Source organism: Lasioglossum baleicum, chromosome 5 (assembly GCF_051020765.1).
Source record: "Lasioglossum baleicum chromosome 5, iyLasBale1, whole genome shotgun sequence".
Lineage (NCBI taxonomy): Eukaryota > Metazoa > Arthropoda > Insecta > Hymenoptera > Halictidae > Lasioglossum > Lasioglossum baleicum.
This window is the reverse complement of record NC_134933.1, coordinates 3,333,899-3,361,675: the sequence shown is the minus strand read 5'-3', so window position 1 is coordinate 3,361,675 and position 27,777 is coordinate 3,333,899. Positions and strand designations below refer to the sequence as shown.

Sequence of the window (27,777 nt, the reverse complement as noted above, 5' to 3'; positions counted from 1 at the left end):
ATATTCAGCCTGAAAGTGCCGGTTGGCGAGGAATATCCCTCGACGTTGATGTTGGGAGTCGAGAGAGATCAGTGGTGTGTGCTACCCGCATGATTATGTTCAAGGTGATGGATTTAAATCATACTTAACCCTTGCGAGCCCATCAAGCAGTCTCGAAACAACCTGGACCCGTTAGATGACAACAGAATAAAAAGAATTACACTATATATATATATATATATATATATATATATATATATATATATATATTATATAATAACAGCACTATGCACTTAGACAATGGCTTACTCCCAAGTGCATGCATCAAGAAAACCCGGACATGCTCCAGCTGAACATGGCCGCGATCATACTAAATGCCAACACGCAGCGAGGGTGTAGACCTTCTAATGAATTTCTCGAGCCCATATTGCGAAACTATGCACAAGAGACCTGACACTATAAACGGAAAGCGTAAAAACGCTCTTCTGAAATTTTAATTTCGAGGCAAGTAGTGGTTCGAAGTTCTAGCTAAAGTGGTGCCATAAAATGTCAGCCTGCACCTGGAGGTAGAAGCAAAGGTCTCAGGACCGTACTAACTGCCAATAACAGGCTACATTTCCCGGATGATTTATGAGTTTAGCGTCAAGAGATAGACGGAACCACAAATTAACACACTACGTGTCACAGTTCTCGAGACACTAAAACGAATCTCTATGTAATGCCATTAATGGGTAGAAAGATCAACTTTAATAGAAGTGTGCCCAATTGATGATAGCAGCATAGCATCGGCATTCTAATTTTTCCTTTAATAGTCCAGTCAACAAAAAGTTATAGAGGGAAATGGAAGGAACACTCCTAGGAAGTGAGCGGGGTGCAAGGGAGCACGCAGAAGGTCCCCTTTTTCGGTTTTCCACTTATATCTCGGAAACTATGTGTCCTAGCGATAAGACCATTCAATACAAAATTAAAGCTGACAAAACGTGCCATAAGATTGATTGACACTAATTGTGAAAAAGAACTCTTCAACACAATTAGTGAACTTTGAGCGCGGATATCTCGGAAACTATGCGAGATAGCGAAAAACTGAATGCACTCAATTTTGTGGCATATTTTATCAGCTTTAATTTTGTATACAATGGTCTTATCGCTAGGTCGCTTAGTTGCACCCCGCTCACCTCCTATGAGTGGGGACTTTTAGTATGTTTACCTCCTAACTAGTCCAAACACAGACCCAAAGTTCACAAATAGACTGCGCACTTTTATGCAAGATAAAAATTGTCCAAGCCTATTGTAAAATATTGAAGTTGAGTGACATTTTCTCCAGATAGCTAACCCAATGAAGTCGCCACTTTCGATTGACGATGGCCGATCGCCGATCTTCCGACACCACAAACTCGAGTGCAATCTCTTGCCAATTACAACTATCAGCGTCGTCCTCTCATGCGAGCGCCAAGAAGGAGGAAAGACACGTCCGCATCCGCAATGCGGCTGGAATTTATCGACGGACAAAACGCGGCTCGCTCGAGTCTCGCCAAGTTAAGCTCGGCGGTCGATCGACACGCTCATCGTCCCGCTTCCTCCGCAACCGAGTTAAGCATTTCACCATATTCGCTGCCTTGCATCATTCTACAAAAAAAGAAAGAAAATCATTCCAAGTCTCTCTGAGACGTCTCCAGCGCCAAGCGAAGCCACTGACCGCTTCGGTCTCGCTTCGAGAACGATCATACGGCGACGACGACTGACTAATCTTCCGGGCTCTTCAAAGGCTTTGCTGCAAATCCTCCGGTGTTTCGAAGTCCTCGACGCCGATGCTCGTTATTCTGCACACCGGCGAGTTCGCGAGGAGCAGTTATCCATTGTGCAAAGCTGGTCGGGTGCATCTACAGCCTAATATCGCAGATACTCGACCCGCGGACGTGTTTGTCGAGCCATCGCCGCGCCGGTCTTCGACCGCGAGTCAGCAAACTTTTTTTGCCAGCCTAGACCCGACCCAGTTCGCGAACTAAATTAGAGCAACGTGGATCGGAGGACTCGGAAGGTCGTAGGACGGCCGTGAAATCTCTGAAGAGAGAATTTCGCTGAGCGGGCATCGTGTTCAATGGCTGCGATCGAGGGGAGCGAGAGATTGAAAACGACCGTGGCATCGAATAAAATGTAGAGGGGGCTCGCGGGCCCGTTGGGACGGCCCTGTCACACCGCTAATTATAACTCTGCATCCGAACCACCACGTTGTTTCCTTGCAAAGACGGTACGAAGTGTACCGTGGACCGTTCCCATAAAATTGGTGGAATTGATCAAGCGATTTCTGGATCTCGCCAAGGCAAGATTAGGTCTGCTCATAAGCTTGCACTCCATTGGGGGTACCGATCATGAATTACAATAACAAATCCCCCAAGGTAGACACTTTGTGGAACTCTGGAAAGATGTTAGGATCCCTGTATAGTCGTCTGGGACTCTAACGAGAGCTTTCGAGCAAAGTGTTCAACTACGGCAACGCTGGCTATTCGCAAAATGCTGTCGACTCGTCTGTCGCGATTTCCAAGCGAACGAGACTCCGTGGATCATTCTAAAAATGTTCTCGACTATCAATCAACGGTGTGTCGCGCCGCAGGACGCGTCGAGCGGCCTCGCTCTAAAGCGTCATTATTTAAACACCTCGACTAGGCGGCCTGGGGCGCTAATTAGCGCGGCCGAGTGTGCAAGCGGACATTTCGCGCCATTTCGCGTCGGGGAGAGTAGTCGCGCGCGGAAAATGGGCGAACGGGGAGCGGTTTCTTTGAAAATCCGCTTCTCCGCCGCGCTTTGACCACTTTGCTGTCATGCTGTTAACGTGCTGGCGAGAACCGAAGAGTTCAGTGGATGTTCCTTAAGAAATGGCAACAATCTTTGCACGAGGAGTTCCCTATTTCGCACAGTCCATTTTTCTTGACACGTTCGTTACACCGGTTTTATGCAAAATGAAAATTGGCAAGCAAGAGACAGGAATCAAATAAAAATAACTTGCTAATTTTCGAAATTCCCTGGAGTTGAAAATGGTACACCGACATCCTTAAGCTTTTGTAATCTTTTCACTGTTTTGAATTCTTATTTTGAGACCATAAATATAACAGAGAACAAAGGAAGGACATTCGGAGCAGTTCTCGAATATTTTTAGAAGAACCTTTGTTAACATTGAAAAATTGTTAAAAGAAACACAGTAAATGAAGCATATAGATAACAGAGATCGAAATACAAAGTGTAATTGATGGTGAAGAAGCGTCTGTACATACAAACGAGGTTTCACCGTATGCTCCAAGATCTCTTCGCGCAATGTCCAGCTCTCCGTGTGAATCACGGATGCGCAACAGCGAACGTTAAAACGATTCGCGAGGAACAAACGGGGCGTTGCTCGGGAGCACGCGAAATCCGAGACACGCGTATCGGTAACATTCATCGGAAACTCTTGATGCGTGTGCGATATGATCTGTAGGCGCGCTTCAGATACGCCGACACGATTCGCGCGTAAAGACACACCGTGCGCAGTGAATCGTCGCGCGTTTCGCGAACATGGAATTGCATCTCGTGATACCGAATCCCTCGACGTTAGACGAATCGTGTTCTCTAAGGACAGTGTATATTGATCGCCCTTTTGCGTAAGTGGTCGTAAAAAAATCCGAAACACGGACGAAACTTGCATATATCAATATGGCGATTTTGCAGTAGCTGGCTTTGCTTCCAACTTCTCTTCTTTCAAACAGCTCCTTTTCTTTCGGGATTCAGCTACCTTTGGCTTGCGTGTCGTTTTGGTTCAAGTTTTAAGCCAGACTTTTTTTTTCTAGGTGCTCAGCTCGTTTCATTCGTGAGTCTGAGTTAGCTCCTTTCAGTTGTAGGTGTTTAGCTGCTCCAATTTCATTCTGCTCAAGGTTTGAAGCCAGTTTCATGATGTTCTAGGTGCTAAGCTAGTTTCATTCGTGAGTCTGAGTTAGCTCCTTTCAGTTGTAGGTGTTCAGCTGGTTCTATTTCATTCTGTTCAAGGTTTTAAGCCAGTTTCGCTAGATTGTAGGTCTCCAGCTTGTCCCATTTCAACTTTAATTTATTTCCAATCTGTTCTAGGTTTTCAGCTTGTTTCACTCGAGGATTTCCATCATTTCGCTCTATGTTAGGACCAATCTCATTCATTTCCAGGTTTTGAGTTCATTCTCAATTCCAGGTTTTAGATCCGTTCCATTCAGTTCTGAATCTTATCAAACTCCGCTCTCATCTTGCAGAGTTCCATCTGCATGCACTTCCAAGCGCCATTTTCCCCATACTGAATCCACTCTCCATGTAACTCTGTCGCAATCCGACTTCATCTGTTTCCATATTTCATTTGATATTTCACCACATAGTTTGCTCGATCCTTCCCGGCGTTCTGTTCGAAACTTCACTTGGACTGGTTCCAATATAGTCCAGTCAATGAATGCTCATAAGGGGGTGTAGGTAAATGGAAGGAACACAATTTTTAACTTTGGGACTTTATTTGGACTAATTAGCCGGTAAACATACTAAAAGTCCCTACTCCTAGGAAGTGAGCGGAGTGCAGGAGGCACGTAGAAGCTCCCCTTTTTCGGTTTTCCGCTTATATCTCGGAAACTATGTGTCCTAGCGATAAGACCATTCTATACAAAATTAAAGCTGATAAAATATGCCACAAAATTGAGTGCATTCAGTTTTTCGCTATCTCGCATAGTTTCCTAGATATCCGCTCTCAAAGTTCACTAATTGTGCTGAAAATTTAGCTAGTCAAATAAGGCTCTTCTTTTTCACAATTAGTGAACTTTGAGCGCGGATATCTCGGAAACTATGCGTAATAGCGAGAAATTGAATGCAATCAATCTTATGGCACATTTTGTCAGCTTTAATTTTGTATAGAATGGACTTATCGCTAGGACACATAGTTTCCGAGATATAAGCGAAAAACCGAAAAAGGTGACTTCTACGTGCACCCTGTAGCCCGCTCACCTCCGAGGAGTAGGGACTTTTAGTATGTTTACCTCCTAACTAGACCAAACACAGGCCCAAAGTTAAAAATTGTTTTCCTTCCATTTCCCTCTACAACTCGTCGTTGACCGGACTAATATCCAAGTTGATGCGATCTACCACGCACGCGACCTACGGTTGAAATATGAACTAATTAGCAAAGTAAAGAGACTGCGAAGAGTACAAAAGCCGATATTCGCAAGTTCTCCCTTGCGATGGGAACAGTGGTTGGACACGGTGGACTAGCTAGCACTCGAGCCGACTTCATCTTCGAGGAGTGCTCCTTTGACAGAGAGACAAGAGCACAAGATAAGCGGGCACCGAGCGCTATGGAACGATGTAATGCGTTATGGAGTATCGACCTGTTGGCACCCCTGCGTGTTTGCAGCTGCAATGTGTCTCTATCTTTAGCTTGGCCCGTGCCGTACCCATCGGGACTCCTCCATACCCATGGTGGGTGCTCTTTTCCCCTTGGTGTTTCTTTACTCTCGTAAACTCACAGCGCGCGCATCTCACTATACCCCCTCAGAAAGTCGACCCTTCTTCAGAAACACCATCGCGAGACTCTGCCAAGCCAGGGAAAGTTCAACGAATTCCTGGTTTGAGGATTCGGTGGCTAACAAGGGCTAGCAACCCTCTTCCACTCCCTATAATAAAACTTGCACGTGGCGGAGGACCCGAAAAAATGTCTGACATGTACTCTTATTAACGCCCATTCTCAATCATTATACGTATACGCGCAACAGCAAAGTCCTTTAACAAGTGCTTGCCCTTGATTGATATATGTACTGTGAATTTTTTATTGATTCCTAATCTAATGTACAGCGAGTCACAAAATTATTCCCTCACTCGCTAATGCGGCAAAGATATACGAAATAATCAGGCAACACGGGGTATTTTTCAGTTTTTTATTTGGATATACATAGCTCAAAGTTTAATTCAACAGAATCGTAAAAAAAATTGCGAAATTTTCATTCATTATTAGAGAAATATGAGTTTTAAGAAATCTTGACGGTTTTTCACGCCACAAAATTATTCGTTCACGCCACGAAATCCACTGAAACAAATGCAATTCACAAACTCTGAGAGGCATTTGTTTCTGATAGTTGCTAAAAAAAGTCAGTATAACGTAAACAATCGCTCAGTAAGGATCTATTTTTATCTATTTCTTTGGTTTTCAAGAATTCGTTACAATGGGTAGAAAAAGTAAAGAAACTAGCCTACAGATTAGGGAAGTTATAATTTTTCATTGGAAAAGTGGAAAATCCATCAGAGAAATTGGAAATATCGTTTGTAGAAGTTATTCAACAGTACGTTATATTATAAAACGGTACGAAGAAGAAGGACGAATAATAAACAAAGCTGGTCGTGGTAGGAAAAAGATATTGAATTCCTCAGAAGAGCGTTTTGTTGTGAGAGAAGTTAAAGAAAATCCGAAAATAAGTGCTCCCAAAATCAATACAAGTTCGAAAAATTTTAGTGAAAAAGAAGTTTCTGATGAAATAGTGCGAAGAGTGTTGCGAAAGGACGGTACAACGACCGCGTAGCAAGAAGAAAGCCTTACGTAAGCGAAATTAATAGGAAGAAAAGGGTAGAATTCGCCAAAAAATGCATCACGAAGCCCTCTGAATTTTGGCACAATGTGATATTTTGTGATGAGAGTCAATTGAATATTTGGGGCTCTGACGGTCATCAAAAAGTTTGGCGAAAATCAAACGCGGAGATGGATCCCAAGAACCTGTGTAGCACAGTCAAACACGGAGGTGGTCATGTGATGGTTTGGGTTTGCATTAGTTATCACGGTGTTGGGAAATTGCAGATGATTGAGGCTACCATGGATAAAGTAATGTACATGGATATCCTAAAAAAAATTTGAAGCCAAGTGCGGAAGTAATGGGGATTTCAGAAGTATTTCACTTCTATCAGGACAACGACTCCAAACATAAATCGAGACTGGTAAAGGAATGGTTACTGTATAACCACTGTCCCAAAATAATGCAAACTCCGCCTCAATCTCCCGACTTGAATCCCATCGAGATGGTATGGAACATGCTGGATACGAAAATTCGTAAACATTCAATTACCAATGAAAAAGAGTTACAAAGCAGATTACAGGAGGAATGGCCAAAAATAGACAAAAAATATTTGGAAACATTAGAAGAATCAATGCCCAAACGACTTGCAGAAGTCATAAGACAAAAAGGATATCCCACCAAATATTAATATTGTTATAATAATAGTTAATATAAAATGAGCGAATAATTTTGTTAAGATTTCTTAAAACTCATATTTCTCTAATAATGAATGAAAATTTCGCAATTTTTTTTACGATTCTGTTGAATTAAACTTTGGCCTATGTATATCCAAATAAAAAATTGAAAAATACCCTGCGTTGCCTGATTATTTCGTACATCTATGCCGCACTAGCGAGTAAGCGAATAATTTTCTATGTAGATACGACTTTGGGGGTTGCTCATTTGGCTCCGCACTTTAAATAACGCTGAATCCTGCGAGACATTTAATATTTTCGAACCCCTGAATGCGATCAACAGTCGCAGAGGAAGATTGTAAATCGAGCATACTTTTAAAGTTTCATAATACTAAGTAACTTTCATGGAAATCCTGGAGAGCCACTTCGATCAGATTGCAACCCCCAGGTCCTCCAGCGATCTGGGCCATCGGAAGACCCGTGTTCCTCTTCAGAGGGAAATTGTCTTCGAGTTCGGAGAGTAAGCTGCTTAGCCCACTTTAATACAGTCATTTTCTCCGGACCCGTTCCAATGGATCGATCTGGGACCGGCTATCTCCGAGACGAGGCATCGGGCCTTGAGCGAGTCGGAAGGAAAACGCTTTCGATTTGCTCGACCGGTTCCACACGGGAGACACCTGTCGCGAAATCGACCGAGATCCGAAGGAGATGAGGGACGAGGTGAGACAAACGTGAAAGAAGAAGAGCACAAAAGCTGGTAAAGAGAGACGAGGCCGCGACACGATCACGCAGTTATCCGGATTCCTTCTTTCTTTCGCTTAATCACGATGCGCACCTGCTCCGCGTGAAACTTGCGTGGGAACCGGAACTTGCGAAATCTTTTCGAACACACTGCCTTACAGAAAAATGCTTTTTCGATGTTTTTAAGAAATTCTTCCTCTATTGAATAATTTTAACAAGTAATGGATATTTATTCATTGTATCTTCGAGATCAACTGCAACATTACGAGCAATTTTCACTGCTGTACATTCTATTCTAAATTCACATACACAAATGTTCTTCTCTGCTTCCTTATCATCGCTATTCTTATACACTTGAGTCAATTAAGTGCAGAAAACAATGATGTAGTTCAAGATACAAGCAACAAAGATGAACATAAATGAAAAATGGCCGGTGTATAGACATTCCAGCTATAATTGGAAGGTCGTAATTTATTTGTGGGGTACCTGAGGCCGCAATTTCACGTTCAAAACGGTAATTCGCAAGATACAGGTTTCAGGAGACTGTGCACAGATCGTTGGACTATAACCGAAGCCGAAGAGAGGCGAGGCAAAGGGTGTGAGAAGGACCTGACACCCTTGTTCTCGCTCAGCTTCCTCGAAGAAAGCGCGCAGCGCACCGTGACATAATCGATAAGAAGCTTTTCCCGTTTGCGGGTGCGTATCACAATACTCTGTGTGCCGGCGTCGCTTCGTTCCCAATTCGGTTTTCCTCGACTTTCGCTCCCACGAACACGCGATATCACTATCTATAATCATGCGAACGAAAGTCGCCGCGGTATCGTAACTAGACTAGACTATGATGGCATTCGTAATCGTTTCCGCCGGTTTTTCCGTGCTCATTCTTGCCTGTCCGGCCAATTTCCTTTTACCGCGAAGAAAATCAGCGAGCTATCCAGACTACAATTTTCATAAAACTTTACGGGACTTCAAAATGGCCAGAAATAATAGCTGTGTAGCTTTTTAGTAGCAATAAAGCAACCAATCTTGTGGTAGGTTCGTCAAGTTCAACTAAGAAAAATATTTTAGTAAAAATTGTAAAAATTTTTACATCAAAATCGGCGGCATTCTTCCAACAGAAAAATTGCCTAAACGCCTCGGGTTGTCAATTTTTATTGATATTGTATAGAAAACAATGGTTTTAGGTTGAAAGATAACACCCTAAAATGTTAAGTCGCTAACCCTTCGTATAAGGATGATACGAGGGTAAATACCCTTAAAACTGTATCGTTTTTTTCTCGGTTGTTAATTAAAATATTCGGATAAAAAAAACGAAAATACTCGAACTTACCTCCTTCATATCATACATTTTTTTCACCATTGTGATCCAATTATTAAGGGTAGAAAAAATCATTTAATAATATTACAACATATAAAACTATATACTACTTATGTAATATTATTTACAGGTACCTATCAATTAACCCAGACAGAATGCTATCTCGCGGAATTAATGAGGGGTGATAACATTTTAAATATTGAATATTTAAAGGAATCTAACAATATTATAAGGGTGCAAGTTCACTCGAGGCATATTAATCGCAAATGTTATCAATACTACATTGAATATGTCGTAAGAAATACTGCACTGTACATTATACCATTATAATGACGTAATTTCATTTGTTTTTCAATATTTAACTATGTTCTACCAATCCGACCATCTTGAAGCTTTTTTATACGTTAGATAAGCAACAGAACATTGTTCTTGAATTTTTTGGAAGTGGTCACTCGAAGGGTTGCTTGCAATTCCCACCCCTAAAACATTAAATGTTTTATTTTCTACCCTTAATAATTTGATCACAATGGCGAAAAAAATGTATAATATGAAGGAGGTAAGTTCGAGTATTTTCGTTTTTTTAATCTGGATATCTTAATTAACAACCGAGAAAAAAAATGATACAGTTAAGGATATTTACCTTCATATCATCCTGGAACGAAGGGTTAGCGACTTAAAATTTTAGAGGGTTGTCTTTCAACCTAAAACCATTGTTTTCCACACAAGATCAATAAAAATTGAGGGTGCAACGTGCACTTTTCTTCGCCGCGGCCATTCAATTTCAACAATCGTTCGACTTTCGGAAGCAATTTGCCCCTGGTCCAGCCGGTTGCATCCGCGTCACACTTAAAAACGTCCGTAAAAACGGAGGCGCAATCGGAGTCTATCACCATGCGGCCTTTCCGCAACAATGGTCGCCGTTTTTCTGCGGCGCATCGAACCCACGAGTTTCTCTGGTGAATGGAAACACAGTGGGCTCGCGAAACTCGCGCGGAACTCGGCATAGAAAAGCCTGGCGAGCTGCGACGCGTAATTTTCGTTCCCGGCGAGCTCCTCGTGTTTTCCATCCTCTCGATCTACTCCTCTGTTTTCTAAGCGTCCGATCTAGAGCAGAGATCCCTCGACTCGAACTGACCTGGGGTTCTTTAACGAAGTTACGCGTCCCCTCGCATCGTCGTCGTCGTCGTCGAGGAAGAACGCCGGAGTTACGCTTCAATAATGCTCGAACAGGAATTGTAACGGGCGCAAAAGTTCCCTTTCACTGGTGCATCCCTCGGGATAGAGGGACGCCGAAATTGCCTCGTCCCCCAGGAAGAATCGCCATCGAAAACCGATAAACCGTGGACGGCCGGGATGAAACGTCGCGCAGCGATTATTTGTTTCTTTGCGCCGACGAAAGTAATCACGATCCCACCGTGATTAAGATCCGCATGGACGAGCGCCGACATTAGTTTCCCCAGTGCCAGCTTACGATGGATACAACCGGAAAATTGGAAACCGGCGTATTAAAATCACGGGGCTCCAATTTGCTCGCGGATGTCATACCGCAATCAATTTCGCGTGGAGTTTCCTCGCTAGCTTTCGCGGAATTAACTATGGATGTAATGCACATTAGAAACTAGTTTCTAATATTTCCCATAAAGGTTAGAAGATCTACACTATTTCTAGGCATATGTTCCTTACTAGACTGTGGATCTTTGTGCAAAATAAAAACCGTTCGTGGTGACCCTGGAAAAGTTATCTTTGCTATCCTGAAGTACTTAGCTAGAGCATTTGATTTTTCTAGATACCAGGGAATGATTCCTCGTTTTATAGATGTTGTTTTGAAGGAACTGTCCTTGGCTCGATAGTCTGCTAGACGAGGTCCAACGCGGGCTAGCAAGAAATCGAATGGCATTCCCGAACGCGAGGAATGCAACCGGCTCGTGCCATACTTCGACCGCCATGCTGCTACTTTTGTCGTTTCAATCGCGTGGTTGACTCACGATCGTCAATAGTGCAGGAAAATATTTGCGATTTCCGCACAGCTATTCCCTCCACTCGATAAACCGTATCGTGTTGCCGATGGATACGAGATAGTAGCCTTACATTAACCCATTCAGGATGCACTAGGCTCGGCATCCATCGAAGCAATGGAGGTAAGAATGAAATTTATTCGAAAATAAACTTCCCCTGTATTTCTTCAACACCTACACTAAAAATAGCAGACTCCTTCGCTACAGCAATGTTTATCGATATCATCCAATATTTAAGAAATAGTTCTTACAGCCCTATTAGCTGCTCGACAACTCTTAAATCGACTAGAAATTCTAGCACTCCCAGCATTCCTTCGGCGTCTACAGTAAAAAGAACAGATTCCTCCACCATAGTAACGATTATAGCATCAATTGAACGTATAAATATCTACAGTTATTGCTGTTGAGGCAATTGATACATGAGTATTAGGGTGGACTAATTATTAATAATTATTTTCCTGGGTGGGACTCCACCAAGAAATATAAGATTTCGAGCCCCAGGACCTTTCCACCACGCTCGTTGGATGGCGAAAGCTTTATATTGCTTAAAAATATATTTATTTAAAAATCAGTTTATGTTAAATGTCGACGAAGAAAATGGAATTCGCGAGATTTGCGTCTTTCTCGCCAATATTTACATAAAAGCGTGGATTCGAGCTCCGATGGCAGCGGAAACTCCACGTCAAGATTTGGCATTTTTACAGAAACTGTATGCATACCGTTCTACTGACGAAAAAATAAGTTATGTAGGATTAAAAAAATTTTGCAACCATTTATAGTATTCATCACCACAAGCGGTAGCGTTAGCATTTTTTGACAAAACCGTGGAAAAGAATACGAAATTACGAATGGTGGAGGCGCTTAACATTGAAGCCGACGAATCATGTAAAAAATATAAAATAACTTCTCAAGACTTAGAAAACTATGCTGATAGAGGAATTGAACATTTTATTTCCCACAAAACACTGAGATTTTTTGAAAGATTCTCAATTCATATAGAATTTTTAAAAAAAGATCCCGATTCATGGGAAGATGACGAGAATTTCAAATCTGGATTAAACATTGTACAAAAATTAAAAGTTGTTAACGACACTGCTGAGCGTGGTATTAAACTTATTCAGGACTATAATTGGTTATTATCAAAAAATGAAGTGGAGAAACAATATATTTTACATATTATTTCCGAAAATAGGAAACAATTTCCAGATGTATTGAAACAATCATTAAGAGACACATAAAATATTTCAACGAAATTTTCTAAAGGGATCTTTTTTTATTGCTATAGAAATACGTTTAATAGTTTTTTGTGTTAGTAGTTTGTAATAGTATTTTGTACTGTATTATATGTATGTATGTATAATGTATATGTATTGTATATTTATATGTATCTTTGCTACTTATAAAAATATGAAAAAACTTTTTAGACAAAAGTTGTACTGTTTAATAAATTAAATATAATGCAAAAGAAAAAGAAATTTTTTAAATGTCAATTTTTGAGATTTCAAGGTCACGAATTTTTTTTTGAAATCAATATTACATTTTGTTTCTGAATTGTTATAGTGCGTAAAACGACAATTTCAACGATATATAAACATATGTGCTGACCATGTACTGCAATGGAGAGAAGCGAGTTACAAAATTAAAAAATTTTCAAAGTCGATTTGGCACAATATCCCGTTATTCGATCAATTTCAAATGCATATATTATTTTTTCGTCCAGTGACAGCATTCTAGGTGTTGTCCTACAAAAAAATCTAGGAAATAATTTTCGCCAAGTATAACGAAAGTCCACCTTAATGAGTATGATACAGGGCTTGATACATCAGTATCAGTGTGTCTTCAAATCTCGTGATGAAGCTAGCTGCTTGCGAAACGTTGGGAAATGTCATCCTCCAGGACGCGGCTTACACCTTACACCCGAAAGCCTCAACAGCAATAACTGTAAGATGCCGGGCCGTGAAAGCCTCAAATCTCTGGTATAAATATCTATTTTAAACATTTTTGACCATCCAATATTTATAAAATAGTTCTCATAGCCCTATCAGCTGCACAACAACCCCTAACTCGACCCTGTGCTCCCTGGTAACGCCCACGTTTGGAAGCGACAAATAAAATCCGCGAATGCTCCGTGCTTTAGCATATACATATATGGTCCGAGCCCCCCCGCCCCCCGTTCCTAATTTTTCCTATCTTGTCCCAGGGGCGGTTTTCTCGGTGAACCAGAACGCGGTTGACATTCATCGACAAGATTATCGACATTCGGAAAAGTTCTCGCGCTTCTGCGCACATGATTCTCCCTCCTGTTGTCGGTATCGCCAACAACTGTCGAACGCACGGTTATCTTAAGCAACAGGAAACATCGGGCGTGTCAAGATAAGCTTGAATGAGAGTCTCTGGCCATGCAAAACGAATTACGTTGTGCACGGTGCGCCCTTCTGGCCGACTGCTCCCCTATAAAAGGGAGACTCGAGGTCCAGCGGGCATCCCCAGAAAAAGGTACGACACGGTGCAACGTTTATTAATAGCGCGGGCAGGCCGGTTGTATTTTTATCACTTTCCCGTCATGCAAATCGGGAATAAGATCAACAACCTGTGCTCCAGATCGTTGTCGATCCTCGCACTTCCAGGAGAAATGCATTTCGTGCACAAGAAAGACGTCGCAAATTAAGAAACTGTACAAATCTTACAGGAGAACGCTTCAAAGTCCTTTGACAGTTTAACTGGCTGTGGCTGCGAGGAAAAACAAATCAAACCTAACAATTGAATAAAAGAAACTAAAAAATTAGAGTTGTGGCGTTTTCCTTGAAATACATAATTGATACGTTCCGTGATTTCATGAGGTGTAAAACAAAAAAGGAAACAGGAGTTGAGCGATTTGTTCTATCAGACTGCGGATTTTTATGGAAAGTAAAAACAGAAATTTCTTCCCGTAATTCTCTTCCCCCAAGCTCTCATATTCTTTTAATCTATCTCCTGCTTTGAACTGTACTCATTGTTACCTTTTTAATATTCAAAAATATTCACGAACATGCAAAAGTTATAACTAGACTGCGGATCTTTATGCAAAATAAAAAATGTTTGCTTTGATTGAAAGACACAGGAGCGAAATAAAAATTTCTTTCTTCTTTTAATTGTCTGATTAAGCTGAAGCTGATACGCTGATGTCTTTAAATCTCTTTAATATGTCCACTGCTTTAAATTGTGCTTACCTATTTTTGTCATAAATGCATAAAATTCCGCAGTTTAGTTATAACAGTATATTTATCAGCGCCGCAACTGCAGTTCCGACGCGTTTGGAACGAAGGACATGCGGCATAATGTATGCCACGTTTCATCGAAAAGTTCAAATTTCCCTCCATTTTGGGAGCTCGAAGTACCGCTTCGTTTGTTACGTGTATTTCGACACTCCAATGAATTATACGAACGTCGAATAGCGGGGATTTTACGTCATACATGAATTATAGTAGAAAAAAGCTTGCGCATAAATCGTAGAGAGAGCATTGCACCGTGCATATGCAGATGCGCTCGAATTATGTAACTCTGTTTCCCAGTGGTCGTTGCACGATGCCCACGGTCTTGCGACTGTCACCGCGGCGGTATACGTTTCCGGAAAGCTGTGTTTCCGATTCCCATTCGTTTGTTTTCCTCCGTTTATTGTCAAGGCAACAACAGAAATTCGATTGCCGGTTCCGCGACGGTGACTGCCATCCAATGAAAAACTTTCTCATCCCAACATTTCACAAATTACTAGTTACTAGACTGTAAACAGTACAAGAAACTGTTCCTCTATGAAAATTACGATTCATTATACACATGAAAAGATCTCTTGTAGATTACAGAAAATACAAAACAAGTACAAAAGATATCTTGTATTTGATTTCCGAATCAGCGTGTAAGTGGAAATAGAAATGTTATAACCTTGTTTATGTTTGTGAAGTAACCTAACTTCTTGACTGGAACGCATGAAATACGCAGAGTAATAAATGTTACACGCGCACACGGCCCAACATTTGGCGCAACGTACGCACGTAAACAGAAATATTTCAGGTTAAGTCTGCAGTTAAGTTCAGCCTTAATACCGCCCCGGATACGTTGCAGCGGGTGTAGAACGCACGCAGGTGACCCCTCAGTCCTTTTTCGTCATGCCCCACGATCGCGGGATTAGAATAATAAAAGAAGAAAAATTTTGATCGAACAGGTTCCTTCCAGAGCGGCCCGCGCCACACCACGCAGTGTCTTTCGAAATGCTCGGCAACCGTTTACTAGTGTTCAAAGCAATTAACGATTATCAATTGCGAGCAAATCGTTGCATTATAAATTGTCATTAACAATTCAATTTGCCTGATACATAATCGCAATCGAAACGGGTGCTTAGCCAGCGATTGTTGTCACGATTAAATTAATTACTCGATTGGATCAATGGTCAAATTATTATTGTATATCCCTCTCGATTATGAAATAGTTACGATTAGACTGAGGATGAGTAGATAAAATATGAAACAGTAGAAAGATTGAAAGAATTTAAGAGCATCGATGTGTTACCCTCGACTTATTAAAATTGTTGAAGCAACAAATACTCATTTGGTTCCAGTACTCTGCAATCGATGCAGACATGCAGTCGAGTTGTGATCATTCACGATAGATTCTTGTATATGAGAATCGTAAAAATTCGAATTGATCGGAGCTCTCCGCAGTATTGACAAAATATCACCTACTCCAAAGATAGCTTTGTATCACTCCGCGTTTTGATGAGTTTTACAGTTATCCTGTTAAGCGGCTTATACAGTTAACACGGTGATTTACCCCGGCAGTTAAACGAGTTTCCGAAACGGTTTGCCATAAAATAGAGGATACAGAGGATATAAATAAGACTAGGAATTCTCTCTTGGGTAATGAGTATGGGAAACGGAAAGTTGTCGGAGGATTAGGAGACACACAAAGCGAGTTAGCTCGTCAGCAGATTAATTGGAGTACTCACCGGCAAAAACCGTGTCCTGCAGATTGTACTTGCTAGAGCCAGTTTTGCCGACTTTCGGGAAGTCCTTTAGCTTCCGACCGCTGAGCTTGAGCTCGCCGCTCAAGTGCGCTTCCTCCAGGATTCGCTCGAGGCTTCTGGTGAGCTGCTTCTGTATGTGGCCGCTCATGTTCGACGCGACCATCGCCATATTACATTTTTTGGGCACGTACACACGCGGAAGCACGCTAGTGAATACTCTTTCTCTCCTCCCTAACCAGTCTGCTCTCTCGCCCTTTCGAACGAGGCAAGAATTCCTCCCAAACAAAAAAAGACACTGAACGCACACCAACCAACCGCCCCCGATACTCGCTCCTGCGCTACTGGCTACTGATTCACCAGTGTTCAGTCAGTTCAGTGTTCACCAGCCGACCAGCCTCGACGGATTCCGACTGATTCCGACGGAACGTGCGTCGCCGCGTCGCTGCATCTGACCGTGGCGCCGCCAATCTGACGCCATCTTGAAACCAATTCAAGAATCACGCTATCGACATTTCAAATCTGCACCCTTTGAACACCTGAATTTTCCTAATTATCTACTCCCCTCGCCGATTTCAATGACGCATTTAAAATCACCAGAGTCAGTGTGGGGTACACCTCATTCTAAATATAGTGGATTAATTGGGACCGGATAATTTAGCCCAATAATGTCGTACTCCATCTGTCCTGATTGACAACCGCAAACCACTGTAATTACCAAAGTTTGCCTATCACAAAGACCATTGCCTTTATAAATCCACTGACTGCTTAGTAAAGTCAGTAGCAAGAAACGAAAAACAAAAAGGAATTCCTCAACATCGCAAGAACCAAACAAAATTGATGATTAGTCTGTATTTGCCAATGTCGTCTACTAAACGGAGATCCAGCTCCGGATCGAGATGCATGAGATTTACATAGCGTTCACTCATAACGTGTATTACAAATATACTTATACATATTTACAAGTTACATTCAGTCATGACGCCTAATCGTACATCGTAAAAAGTAAATTCGATTCCTAATTCAACTCGAACGCGTTCATTAATTATTCGACCGTGCATCGACTTGTATATTATTCGCTATTTGATACTGTCTTATCAATTCTTGTTCTACGTCCGGCAAGCAAGGATTATATCTGGCGTACTCCATGGTGAACTCTCCTTTTCCTTGCGTGGATGATCGTAATTCACCGGTGTAGCCAAACATGTCGTTTAAGGATACTTCGGCGAGTAGGGTGAACCATCCTTCGGCAGAGTCTGTGTTGCTTATGATACCGCCTCGTTTCGTTATTTGACCTACTATTGCTCCCTGCGTGGACAAATAAATTATGATCAGTACATTGTTAACAAATCTGCTGTTTCATTATGGTATATATTCATGTATCCCTCACCTGAAACTCCATTGGTGCAGACACCTCTACCGTCATGATCGGTTCGAGTATTTGCCAAGAGCCTTCTCTAAACGCGTCCCTCATTGCACCCTCAGCGGCTTGATAGAACGCGAATTCCGAAGAATCCACGCAATGGTGCATACCGTCGATTAGCCTGAATGTAATGCCAGCCACTTTGTGCCCCGAAAGTTGTCCCTGCTCGCACATAGCTCTGAATCCCTTTTCCACGCCGGGGATAAATTGTTTAGGTACATTTGTTCCCACCGTTTCGTCTTTGAACTCCAGTTTAGTATTCATGTGTGGTGGGAGTGGCTGAAACAGTATACCTGTGTGATGCATGCTGCGCCGCGCGAAATGAAAATAATGTGGGACAACAGAAATTGTATACATACATCTATGATTCCAATGACACGGCCAAATTGACCAGCACCACCAGACTGTTTCTTATGGAGATAGTCGAACTCGTATGATTCGCGAAGTGTCTCGCGGAAAGCAACCTTCGGCTTTCCAAGGATGATGGGACAACCATATTCGCGTTCCAATCTCTGCGCGTATATCTCCAAATGCAACTCACCCATTCCCGAAACGATGGATTCCTAAATTGTGCGATAGAAAAGTGAGTCCATAGAACTGGTATAAACAGGGGCGAGCGATGTCACCATATATAAATCACCTTGCTGTCTGTGTTGTACTCGAATCTGAAAGTCGGATCCTCTTTAGTAAACCTTGCAATACCTTTCGCGAAGTTATCTCTATCTTTCGTATTCTTTGGTTGAATGGACATTGACACTACAGCGTCAGGTATGTAAATAGACTCCATCGATAATTGGGAATTGGGAACGCTGACGAATGTGTCTCCTGACGCGCAGTCTATACCGAACAAGGCAAAGATGTCTCCAGCATAAACCTTCTCTACATCTTCCATTTGATTTGAGTGAAGCCGTACCAATCTTTGCACTCGAACCTGCGAAATAATATATTAATTAAAATACCGATGAACCTGCAGGACACGTACCCTCCGATTTCGATGATTTTTTGAATACGTTATAAATCTTAATATCTTAAACAATTTTTTCCTTTGCATGACAGCGGCGGTGCCGATAGTTTTTCGTGCATATCTCGGAAACTAATCGAGGCCGCCGCTAATGTGCAAAAGAAAAAGTTGTTCAAGATATCGGTTTCTATGATATATCCAAAAATCATCGAAATCAGAAGATAGGTACCTGTGCTGCAGGTTCACCAAAATACCTATCACCAATTGGAAGGTGTACTACTTTTAGTTAGCAAACCTTTTTACTCGTTCTTGTGTTATACAAATTGTCTGTCTTGGACAGCATCCCTTGATAACAACGGAAATAAGTCAGCTGGCCGAACCTGCCAGCTTCTAATTTAAATGCCAATCCAACGAACGGCTTCTTGTTGCTTCTCTCGGTGTCTAACAGCACTTTAACAGTTTCAGTTCTGTAAGTCGAGAATAGAAATGTACGATTGAAGTTTCTGTTGCTGTTAAAGGATCTATTAAAAAATTCTGATCCATAGTTCATAGACTTCCAAAAATTATGGAATAATCGACAGTAGACGTGTTCATAGATGGTGTAGAATATATAAAATTACCCGCTCTCCTTAAGTGCATAATTGTTGACTTCAGCAGGGTTTGGTAAATAATTCAGAACTGCATCCAACAATGGTTGAACACCTTTGTTTTTCAATGCAGTTCCAACTAGAACGGGTGTGAAAGTTCTTTTTATACAATTTTTTCTGATAGCATCTTTGATGTCATTGTCAGACACTTGAGCTTCATTTAAGTACAATTCCCCGATCTTTTCATCGACATTGCTCAAGTGCTCGATTAGTTCTTGTTTAGCATCGATTACCTCTATGAACATGTGTATGTAAGATTAGCTGCAGTGATATATTATTACAAGATTATGGAATCTGTTTTTACAAAATCATCTATTCATTACCTGCTCTCATGTTTGATGGAACTTCATCTTCTCTAACAACTTCGCCAAAGTTCCCTTCAAAGTACAATGCTTTTTCAGACACGATATCTACAATTCCTGTACAATTACCCTCTAAACCGATGGGTAGCTGTATAAATGCCGCATTGTGGTGCAGTTTACCGCGCAGTTGATCTATAACTCTCTTGTGATTCGCTCCTAATCTGTCTAACTTGTTGATAAATGCTAGGCAAGGTACATTGTACCTTTTCATTTGTCTGTTTACAGTCATTGTCTGAGATTGAACACCCCCTACAGCGCATAATACGAGTACAGCTCCATCCAAGACTCGCAGAGCTCTTTCTACTTCTACCGTGAAATCTACGTGACCCGGTGTGTCAATGATATTGATGTTGTGATCCTTCCATATCGTATAAGTTGCAGCTGACTGGATGGTAATGCCTCTCTGTCTTTCCAATTCCATGCTATCCATTATAGCTCCGACATTATCTTTGCCTCGTACCTATTTCTCAAAACAAATTATGTCCGCATACAGAAATTTCAGGAAGATCATGTTTTTCTTACCTCGTGCATTTGAGAAATTCTGCCGGTATAAAATAATATACGTTCAGTCAACGTAGTTTTTCCGGAATCTATGTGGGCAGATATACCAATGTTCCTGATCTTTTCCAACGTTTTGTGTTCTGCATGTTTTGCAAACGTTGATGAAAATCGAGAGTTCTATAAGTGCAGAACAATGTTTAAAAAATGTCAATATATGTATAATTACGGATTGTTTAATTCAATTTCACAGCCGATTTGTAACCTACATTCTGTGGAAGGTTAGGATATTTACCTTAAATACGTGCGAATACACACGTGACAACATGTTCAAGTTTGTCTTGTCTCTTAAAATTGTTATAATAGTCATGATGATTGGTTTGTTTCTTAACTATACTCTTAGTGCTAATTGTTATTGTATTATTACTATCTTAAAATTTGTTCTTATTACTGCTCTGCTCTACACAACATGCAGGCGAGGGCGAGGTACGGCGACCATAGTCGAACATGAACGATGTTATTGTTCACTGAAGAGCGCCAAATGTTTGAAATGAAAAACATAAAAGTGGTTCTATAAAAGAATGGTTTATTGTGAATCACTTAACTATATATGTTTTATTTTCTTCGCAATATCCTTACTCGAAAGTTTATCTTAATATAAAATAGTCGCATCGCGAACACAAGAATTTTACAATTTTAACAAAATCAAACACAACAAGCTTACTTTAATTAACTTATTAAACTGTTCTTTTATGCTACAAATATTTACATTGAGCTTACGAGGCCGGGAAGTACAAACGTCATAGAACTTAAACAATTATATTTTGTGCTCGAGTGTAAAATGAATATTTTTACACCTGTTTGCTCTTTTTCTTAATAATAACCGTCGTTACATCCAATGCACATCGTAATATATTGTCAATAACATATTCGTCTCTCTTTTTCGAGAGACTTACAAATAGTTAATAATTGTACTTGTAAAAAGATCGTTTATAAAACAAGTAAACCAGTACAAATGGTACTTCAATAATCGTTTTTGCTAGGCTCAAAGTACATGTTTAGAAATATGTTACGCATTTTATAAAATTCAAAGGAAATTTAAGGAACTATAAAAAGAATAATACTATAGTTTGTTTTTTAAAAGATGAGACCTGATGTGAATCGTTGATCATAATAGTTGTCCACCCCACCACAAGTATTCCATAATGATTGCATCTGGCATCTCGGAGTGGGGTGGACAGCTATCGTGACCACCGATATGTACTAAATCTCTTTTTTCCTTTTTTCCCTATAAACCGCAATAATTAATATTTTGATGAATACCAACACTGGATTGTCTTTGATCAATCGTGCATAATTCATTGAATCATGAACATCCAATTTAAATACATGTAGACAATGAGAATCGTGACTAACACACATTACATTTATCAAAATACGTTTCTAATGAACTTCGTGCTACTAATTCGAACATACTAACATGTACATAACATTTATAAATAGCTGTTTAATCACACCGGGTAAACGTAGTTCCTTTATGTATGTCCTGACTTCAAATAAAAAGATCTTATAAGCACAAAATATACTTGCAAGGGTTAAATAATTAGCATAATATATGGAATACCCCCTTCAATATCTCGAGGAGTTAGGACACTATCAAATTTTAAAAAGTTTCTCCTCCAAACCCTTGAAAATGAAATACGAAAGAAGTATCCCGACTAGCTGTTTTCGGACACGTGTTATTATAGTTCATATCATAATTCAATTTTTCCAGTAATATCCACAGAAAAACAGCCCACTTTTTTGCCATTCAGTGTCCCAACCCCCCAACGATATTCCAGTATATACTGCTTGTATTTTGCGTTTCATTATTTCTTTTATTTGTTTCAATACTTGAGTGATGATAATGTGTTTTCGTAAAGAGTATAAAATCTGTCTTAATTCTTATAAATTTTCTTTTCTGTACATACATTATATTTATGCTGGAGTCAAACTACAGCCATTATTATCCTTACAGCTAAAGACCTTTACAAATACATTAGTATAATATCCGATTAAAAGCAAGTAACATTTTTGGTACTAAGTTTAGTCGGCGAACGTTTGTCGTCGTTGTCGCCGAAGTCCATACCGAACGGTACAGAGTTCCAGATGGCTTTATCGTTACGGTCGTCCTCCTCGCTTAAAATATTGCACATCATTCGGTCGTCGTAGAGAGAGAATCTCGCGGTTGATTGTCCACGTCCACGAATCTTTCTTACAGAGGGTGGCAGATCGCCTGGCGTCTTTATTCTCATATGTGGATCCTTCAACACGTTCAGGTTTGATCCAACATTAAAAACTTCGTTGAACTTGTCGATGCTCTCTTGTCTACTCAAATTGTTCTCGCTCTTTTTGTTTCGTAAATTGACGAGAGGCAGACTAGACGGTCGAGTATTTGTATTGTTATCATTATCTAGCTTTTGTTTACCAACTTGTACTGCGTTCTTGTCATTCTTGTCCAATGGAATGGTGGTCGCCGGTGACTTGGTAATAATACCATTCACGTACTTTCCTCCGGGTGATATCGTCACATTCGTCTCAACCGTTTTGATTTGCACGTTCTGTTTCGACAGAAGATTCGACTTCGAATCTTCCCTATCTATTTGGTATTTGTTGTACGTATGCATCTTCTTGTTGACGAGCAGCTTTTTCAGATTCGGCCATCCGAATAGCTTCTTTCGTGGACTCTCTTGCGCGCAGACCTCGTGCATGTTTGTTTGTTTGCGTTTACCGTACGCTGTCGTACCATCATCGGAAATCACGTTCTGAACGTACGGTATAGGCGTTGCTGGTCTAAGCTGTGTCAACTGAGTCGTATGTTGGCTCAAATAATCGTGGGAGACGAGTCCTTGAGCTTCTGATACTATTTTGTATTGATCGTTGCAAGTGTGCTTCATGGACTTGTCCACCAGCACGTTACCGTTACACCCCAACTCCTCGAACGAGTCCGACTGTAACATTAGGTTCCTCTCCATGCACGGATTCCGTCCTTGGTAAGGCTGAAGTGTCTGAGCATGGTTGTATATTGCTACTTCGTTTGAATTTTTAACTAAAACGCGACACACAGATCAATTTAGTTGCAATCGACAATGAAATGCTTCAATCCTGATCTGTAGAGGTGTGCGAGAACCCGAAATGTCTCGAATATATAACGATTCCCGAAGGTTTTTGGGATTATCGACAATTTTCGGGGTAATCCCGATAAATTCGGGAAGAGACATTTTTGGGTTCTCGCACATGTCTAGTAATCTGTACTTACAACTATGCTCGTGAACGATGCTCTCAGAAGGCGACAATGTTACTAAGTTCTCAACAATACCGTCATTACTTGTATTATCTTGTACCATGTGCAATGATAAATGACCGACGTGAACGTTATCGTGATGAGACGTTTCGCTGTAAAGACTGTTTGTAGTTGAAGGCACTAGGGTGCAATGGGAATTGACCATTGGACTCCCATCGGTGAAGTGCATAGTCACTAAAAGTTCATAGATTTGTTTCGTCAACAGTCTACGATTATACTTGCGTGCTATTTCATATGCAACAATCTAAGGCCTCGTACAGACTAGAACATTTCGACGATTTCGAAGATTATATCCCTATTTGGCTTACTTTTGCGTTTTCGAGGCGTAATTTGTATTATTCAGCAGCATGTAGCGGAGCCGCGAAAAGCATCGTTCGTCGAAATATTCTAGTCTGTACGAGGCCTAATATAATCGGAGTGCGGAACGTACCACGATGAGATTGTAGCTCTGAAAGACGTTCTTCTATACATAAAGCGGTTAATCGGGCTTCCGCGTCAGCGTCCCAGCAATCTTCCATTGTTTCCCTGATCAAACGTACTCCTGGTCTGTCTACTAAACTACCCTCTAGCAAAGGTCTAGCCTTATTACGCGATACCAACACTTGCATCTGCTCGAATGTAGGGTGAAGTCCAATCTCCTTCTCGTACGGCTGTCTATACGTGGGTATCTCGGAGCCTGGCATGTAGATGTCGGAACATCTTGACACTAATTCCCACAATACTAGACCCATTGCGTAAACGTCTATCTGTTTCAGAGAACTTTCGCAATCCCGTAAATTAACAGCACCTTCTAGTACTTCCGGTGCCATGTATCTTAATGTGCCGACCTAATCAACGGTTGAGAACAATGTTATTAATTCTCCTATACAGAGCAATTTACATAAGGTGTCCCGGACAATTTCGAATAAAATTCTCATGGAGGTCAATGTATTAATGAAGCTAACTCTCGGCACATGATCGCAGCGGGTTAAAGTGCTTCTACGCAAAAAAAGGGTCTGGGACACTCTGAGTGTAAGTTGTTATCTCACATCGTTGATTGATTTTATTTCAGCGTGCTGTTCCTCTCCGTTCGAGTAGTATTTAGAACCAGAAATTTGTACCGCCAATCCCAAGTCGCATATACAACAAGTACCATCGGCTTTGATTAATATATTTCTCGAGTTGATATCTCTGTGCGCGATACAAGGCTTAAACTTATCTGTAATATTAACGGTCAAAAATATTCTCCAGTGTACTCGAAAGGAATATTCCTTTTATGGTCTACTTACCACCTTTGTGTATATCAGTATGTAAGTAAGCGAGTCCTTTTACCATAGAAAGACCCATTTTACAAAATGTGGGCCAATCGATTGTATGTGTCCTTAAGAAATCTGTCAAAGTACCACCTGGTGCGAAACTAAGTACCAAAAGATATTCAACGCTACCTTCCATGCTTACCCTTTCATCCACACCTGAGAATCAAGAAACATTTTTAGCAACATTTTACCAATTTATGTGGGAAAGAAAGTCTGATAGGATAGTACCATAATAGCTTAGTAAAGATGCGTGTTCCATGAAGGGGAGGCAATAAGTATCCCGTTCATTTTGAAAGTAATTACGATAGTGAGAAGGAAATATCTTTACAGCAACATCTTGGTCACCCATGCTGCCTTGCCATACCGAACCGTACCGTCCTTGCCCTGAAAATGGTAAAAACGTTTTAAAAAATATACATAGAAAAATGTTCATTGCATAGGATCATTTAGTCTACAAAGAACATACCCACAATCGTTGTAAGTTTCAAATGATCTACTGTGTAAGTACCAGTCCTCAGAGCTGTACTGTCTAAAAACTGATCCGTGTAAGAAAGTGGTTTCCCTAATCTTGCTAACATATTCATATGGTACATGCGATAAACCATTAATCCTAAAATGCATATCACTAGCAATATGCAAACCAGGACACTTATTATGATAAGCATCCATCTCCCAGAATCTGATTGTTCCAAATATTCGGTTGCTAAGCAAATCAAACAGTATAAATATTAATAGCTTAAAAATTGATACACAATCTTCTTTTGTGCACTGATCTTACTTGGTTGATTATTTTCTGTGGTAATAGAGTTGTGCACTTTGTTCTCAGAGTATATGGTGCTGTTAATATTGAGATTGCAATAATCTCCGCGACAACAGCAGAATTTCGTGTTGTTCAGTGCTTTGGTAGAATGTTGAAGAGCGATACATTCCGAAGTTTCACATTTTTGTTCACCAGACTGTTTCCAACAACCTAAATGAGCATAAAAATTACAATTTGTTTAGAAAACGATTTATAAAGCTGCTATAAAATAAAAAGAAAAATAATTCAAATACCTTGGGATAAAATGATTATTTGTGTTCCATTTGCAGTCTTATCTTCCTGCCATAGTGCATGGCAAAAATTATTACATTTCTCATATTTAATATTGTTATCTGGCTATAAAGAATGGATCGATACAGTTTAATACACTTAGAGTTAAAGAAACGATAATTCTTAGTTTTTTTTTACAGAAGTGTACTCTTCGGATACAGACATATTTTTCACTTACTATGGTGTGATCTACATTACTGTCGTTGAGTATATTTTCAGGTACACTGGGTATATGTTGTTTTAAAGAAAGATTTTCATTTTTCTTTCTGCTGGCACATATTCGCATGGCATTAACGGGTGCCGAGTTTATCCCACACAGTAGCACGATCAATGTAATTGATACAATGGCTTTCATTGTGCCTCAGCAGGCCTCTTGAGCTCAAACACTTCAATGGAAGCGTTGATCCTTAAGAAGTGGCATCTTTGATTACATCAACATATACTACTGCCATGTGTAGGCTTTGCTCATCTGTTCATTGCAGAAAATATAAACGTATTTATTATAATAACGGTGTAACAACTAGAATAAATAAATTCTACTCTATACTTAAGAATCGTACTCGCATATTATAGGAAAAGAAAAGATACGATCAAACCTTGGATAACTAAATAATTAACAAACTTTAACAAAGAATAATTTAATTTTTAAGTATCAGCAGCAAATAAATCCTTAAGCTGTATCTTTAATATTTTTGTATAAATTGTCCACCTGGCGCAAACACATACTATACGTACTATGAACAATCGACAATGGTAATTTCCAAGTAACAAAACTTTGACTGATAGAAGTAAACTTTAGATTTACATAGGTCGAGCTTCTCCTGAATTCAAGTCGCACAGATAAAACAACATCCTAAACATGTGATATAAATAATATAAGTTAAACTAAATGTATATTATGATTGATAGAAGTTTTAACAGTGTGCAACATAAATAAATATTATAAATAGACAAGATTGACATACAGAGCACATCTAAGCACTGATCAATGTCAGAAAGTAATTAGATGCAGCAATCAAGGAACCTGAATATATTAATGATTTATATTTCGTAAAAAGAGGATACTTGATTAACGACGCGGGTGTTGATAAATTTTGGTGGATTACGTTGTTTCGTAGGTCGGATCTTTGTGTAAAAAATAAAAGCGGCGGCAATTATGACAGGAAAGAGGTGCAGTCACTGAAAGAATGATGCCGTACGAGTATCGGAACGATATTAAACTTGTCCCGCTGCGATATACACCGTAAGCGCGTATAAAAAGAAGCGTGATACATGCTGGAAAAAATTAAGAATAGGAAAATAAAAAAGAAAATAGTAGTTACGCACGATATGTTGCGTGTACGTCGAAAGAAACATGTAAAACTTACATTTTTCGGGACTGGTTTCTCGAGCTTCTTAGTCGAGAATCTTGAGAAGTTCGGCTCGATGCCGACAGTATCATTGCACACATCCGTGGACGAATAGAACAGATTTTCAAAGTAAATACCGTATCAACGTTCAGATATTTGACAGACAAACCGTATCCATTGAATTGTAATTCATTCACGTGTTCCCAAAGCCAACGCAAAACGTCAGTCTCGTATCAGAGGAACAACAATATTGGTTGTAGTGCTGCCAACTTAATAGAACCCACATTTGACGCACATTCGAATAAATTTCTAATACTTTGTTGTACTTTGTTAATTTCTCGCATTCTCGTGCATTCTCGTCAACAATTTATCTTAATTAATCTGAAGAAAAGATATTTATGATTTTATGTGCTGTCGATTAGACCACAGAAAAGCCGTATATCTACTGAAGCGATTAACTAGCTGCCATTTTTCTTTCGAGAAGGAGACGGTTTTTCTGTAATGTTGATTTATTTATGAAGTAAATTAATACTTTTCAAACGATTCTAATATCTAT

At 40.2% G+C, this 27,777-nt stretch overlaps 3 protein-coding genes across 3 annotated transcripts in view; all 3 read right to left on the bottom strand.

Annotated features, from left to right (window-relative positions):
• Lrch (Leucine-rich-repeats and calponin homology domain protein) overlaps positions 1-16,683 on the bottom strand; it is a 36,006-nt gene extending 19,323 nt beyond the window's left edge. The window contains exon 1 of the mRNA XM_076424444.1: positions 16,239-16,683. Coding sequence (XP_076280559.1) covers positions 16,239-16,425 — 187 coding nt within the window. The 5' untranslated portion in view covers positions 16,426-16,683. The remainder of the gene's footprint in view (positions 1-16,238) is intronic.
• Positions 16,684-17,090: 407 nt separating this feature from the next.
• On the bottom strand, positions 17,091-20,651 carry Mefg1 (mitochondrial translation elongation factor G 1). The gene is made up of 9 exons (XM_076424439.1): positions 20,440-20,651; positions 20,169-20,324; positions 19,608-20,106; positions 19,258-19,519; positions 18,933-19,104; positions 18,317-18,607; positions 18,036-18,239; positions 17,644-17,955; positions 17,091-17,561 (listed from the first exon to the last, which is right to left on the bottom strand). The coding sequence occupies exons 1-9, from the start codon at positions 20,512-20,514 to the stop codon at positions 17,295-17,297; spliced, it is 2,238 nt and encodes a 745-aa protein (XP_076280554.1). The 5' UTR covers positions 20,515-20,651; the 3' UTR covers positions 17,091-17,294.
• Positions 20,652-20,800: 149 nt separating this feature from the next.
• Wit (kinase protein wishful thinking) lies at positions 20,801-27,423 on the bottom strand. Its single transcript, XM_076424437.1, has 11 exons — positions 27,240-27,423; positions 26,051-26,341; positions 25,836-25,938; positions 25,561-25,752; positions 25,249-25,485; positions 25,011-25,166; positions 24,756-24,938; positions 24,516-24,685; positions 23,918-24,314; positions 23,443-23,661; positions 20,801-23,232 (listed from the first exon to the last, which is right to left on the bottom strand). The coding sequence occupies exons 2-11, from the start codon at positions 26,225-26,227 to the stop codon at positions 22,199-22,201; spliced, it is 2,868 nt and encodes a 955-aa protein (XP_076280552.1). The 5' UTR covers positions 26,228-26,341; positions 27,240-27,423; the 3' UTR covers positions 20,801-22,198.
• Positions 27,424-27,777: the final 354 nt, after the last annotated feature.

What these genes read in the sequence shown, in the direction of transcription:
- Mefg1 (XM_076424439.1), bottom strand. Translation starts at nt 20,514, where the DNA reads ATGACTATTATAACAATTTTAAGAGACAAGACAAACTTGAACATGTTG. An exon ending in TGTATTCGCACGTATTTAAG is followed by an intron (nt 20,325 to 20,439) that starts GTAAATATCCTA and finishes CTGCACTTATAG; the next exon opens with AACTCTCGATTTTCATCAAC. An exon ending in TCCATCAAACATGAGAGCAG is followed by an intron (nt 19,520 to 19,607) that starts GTAATGAATAGA and finishes ACATGTTCATAG; the next exon opens with AGGTAATCGATGCTAAACAA.
- Wit (XM_076424437.1), bottom strand. Translation starts at nt 26,227, where the DNA reads ATGAAAGCCATTGTATCAATTACATTGATCGTGCTACTGTGTGGGATA. An exon ending in ATCTTTACTAAGCTATTATG is followed by an intron (nt 24,939 to 25,010) that starts GTACTATCCTAT and finishes CTTGATTCTCAG; the next exon opens with GTGTGGATGAAAGGGTAAGC. An exon ending in CATCGTTCACGAGCATAGTT is followed by an intron (nt 23,233 to 23,442) that starts GTAAGTACAGAT and finishes GTCGCGTTTTAG; the next exon opens with TTAAAAATTCAAACGAAGTA.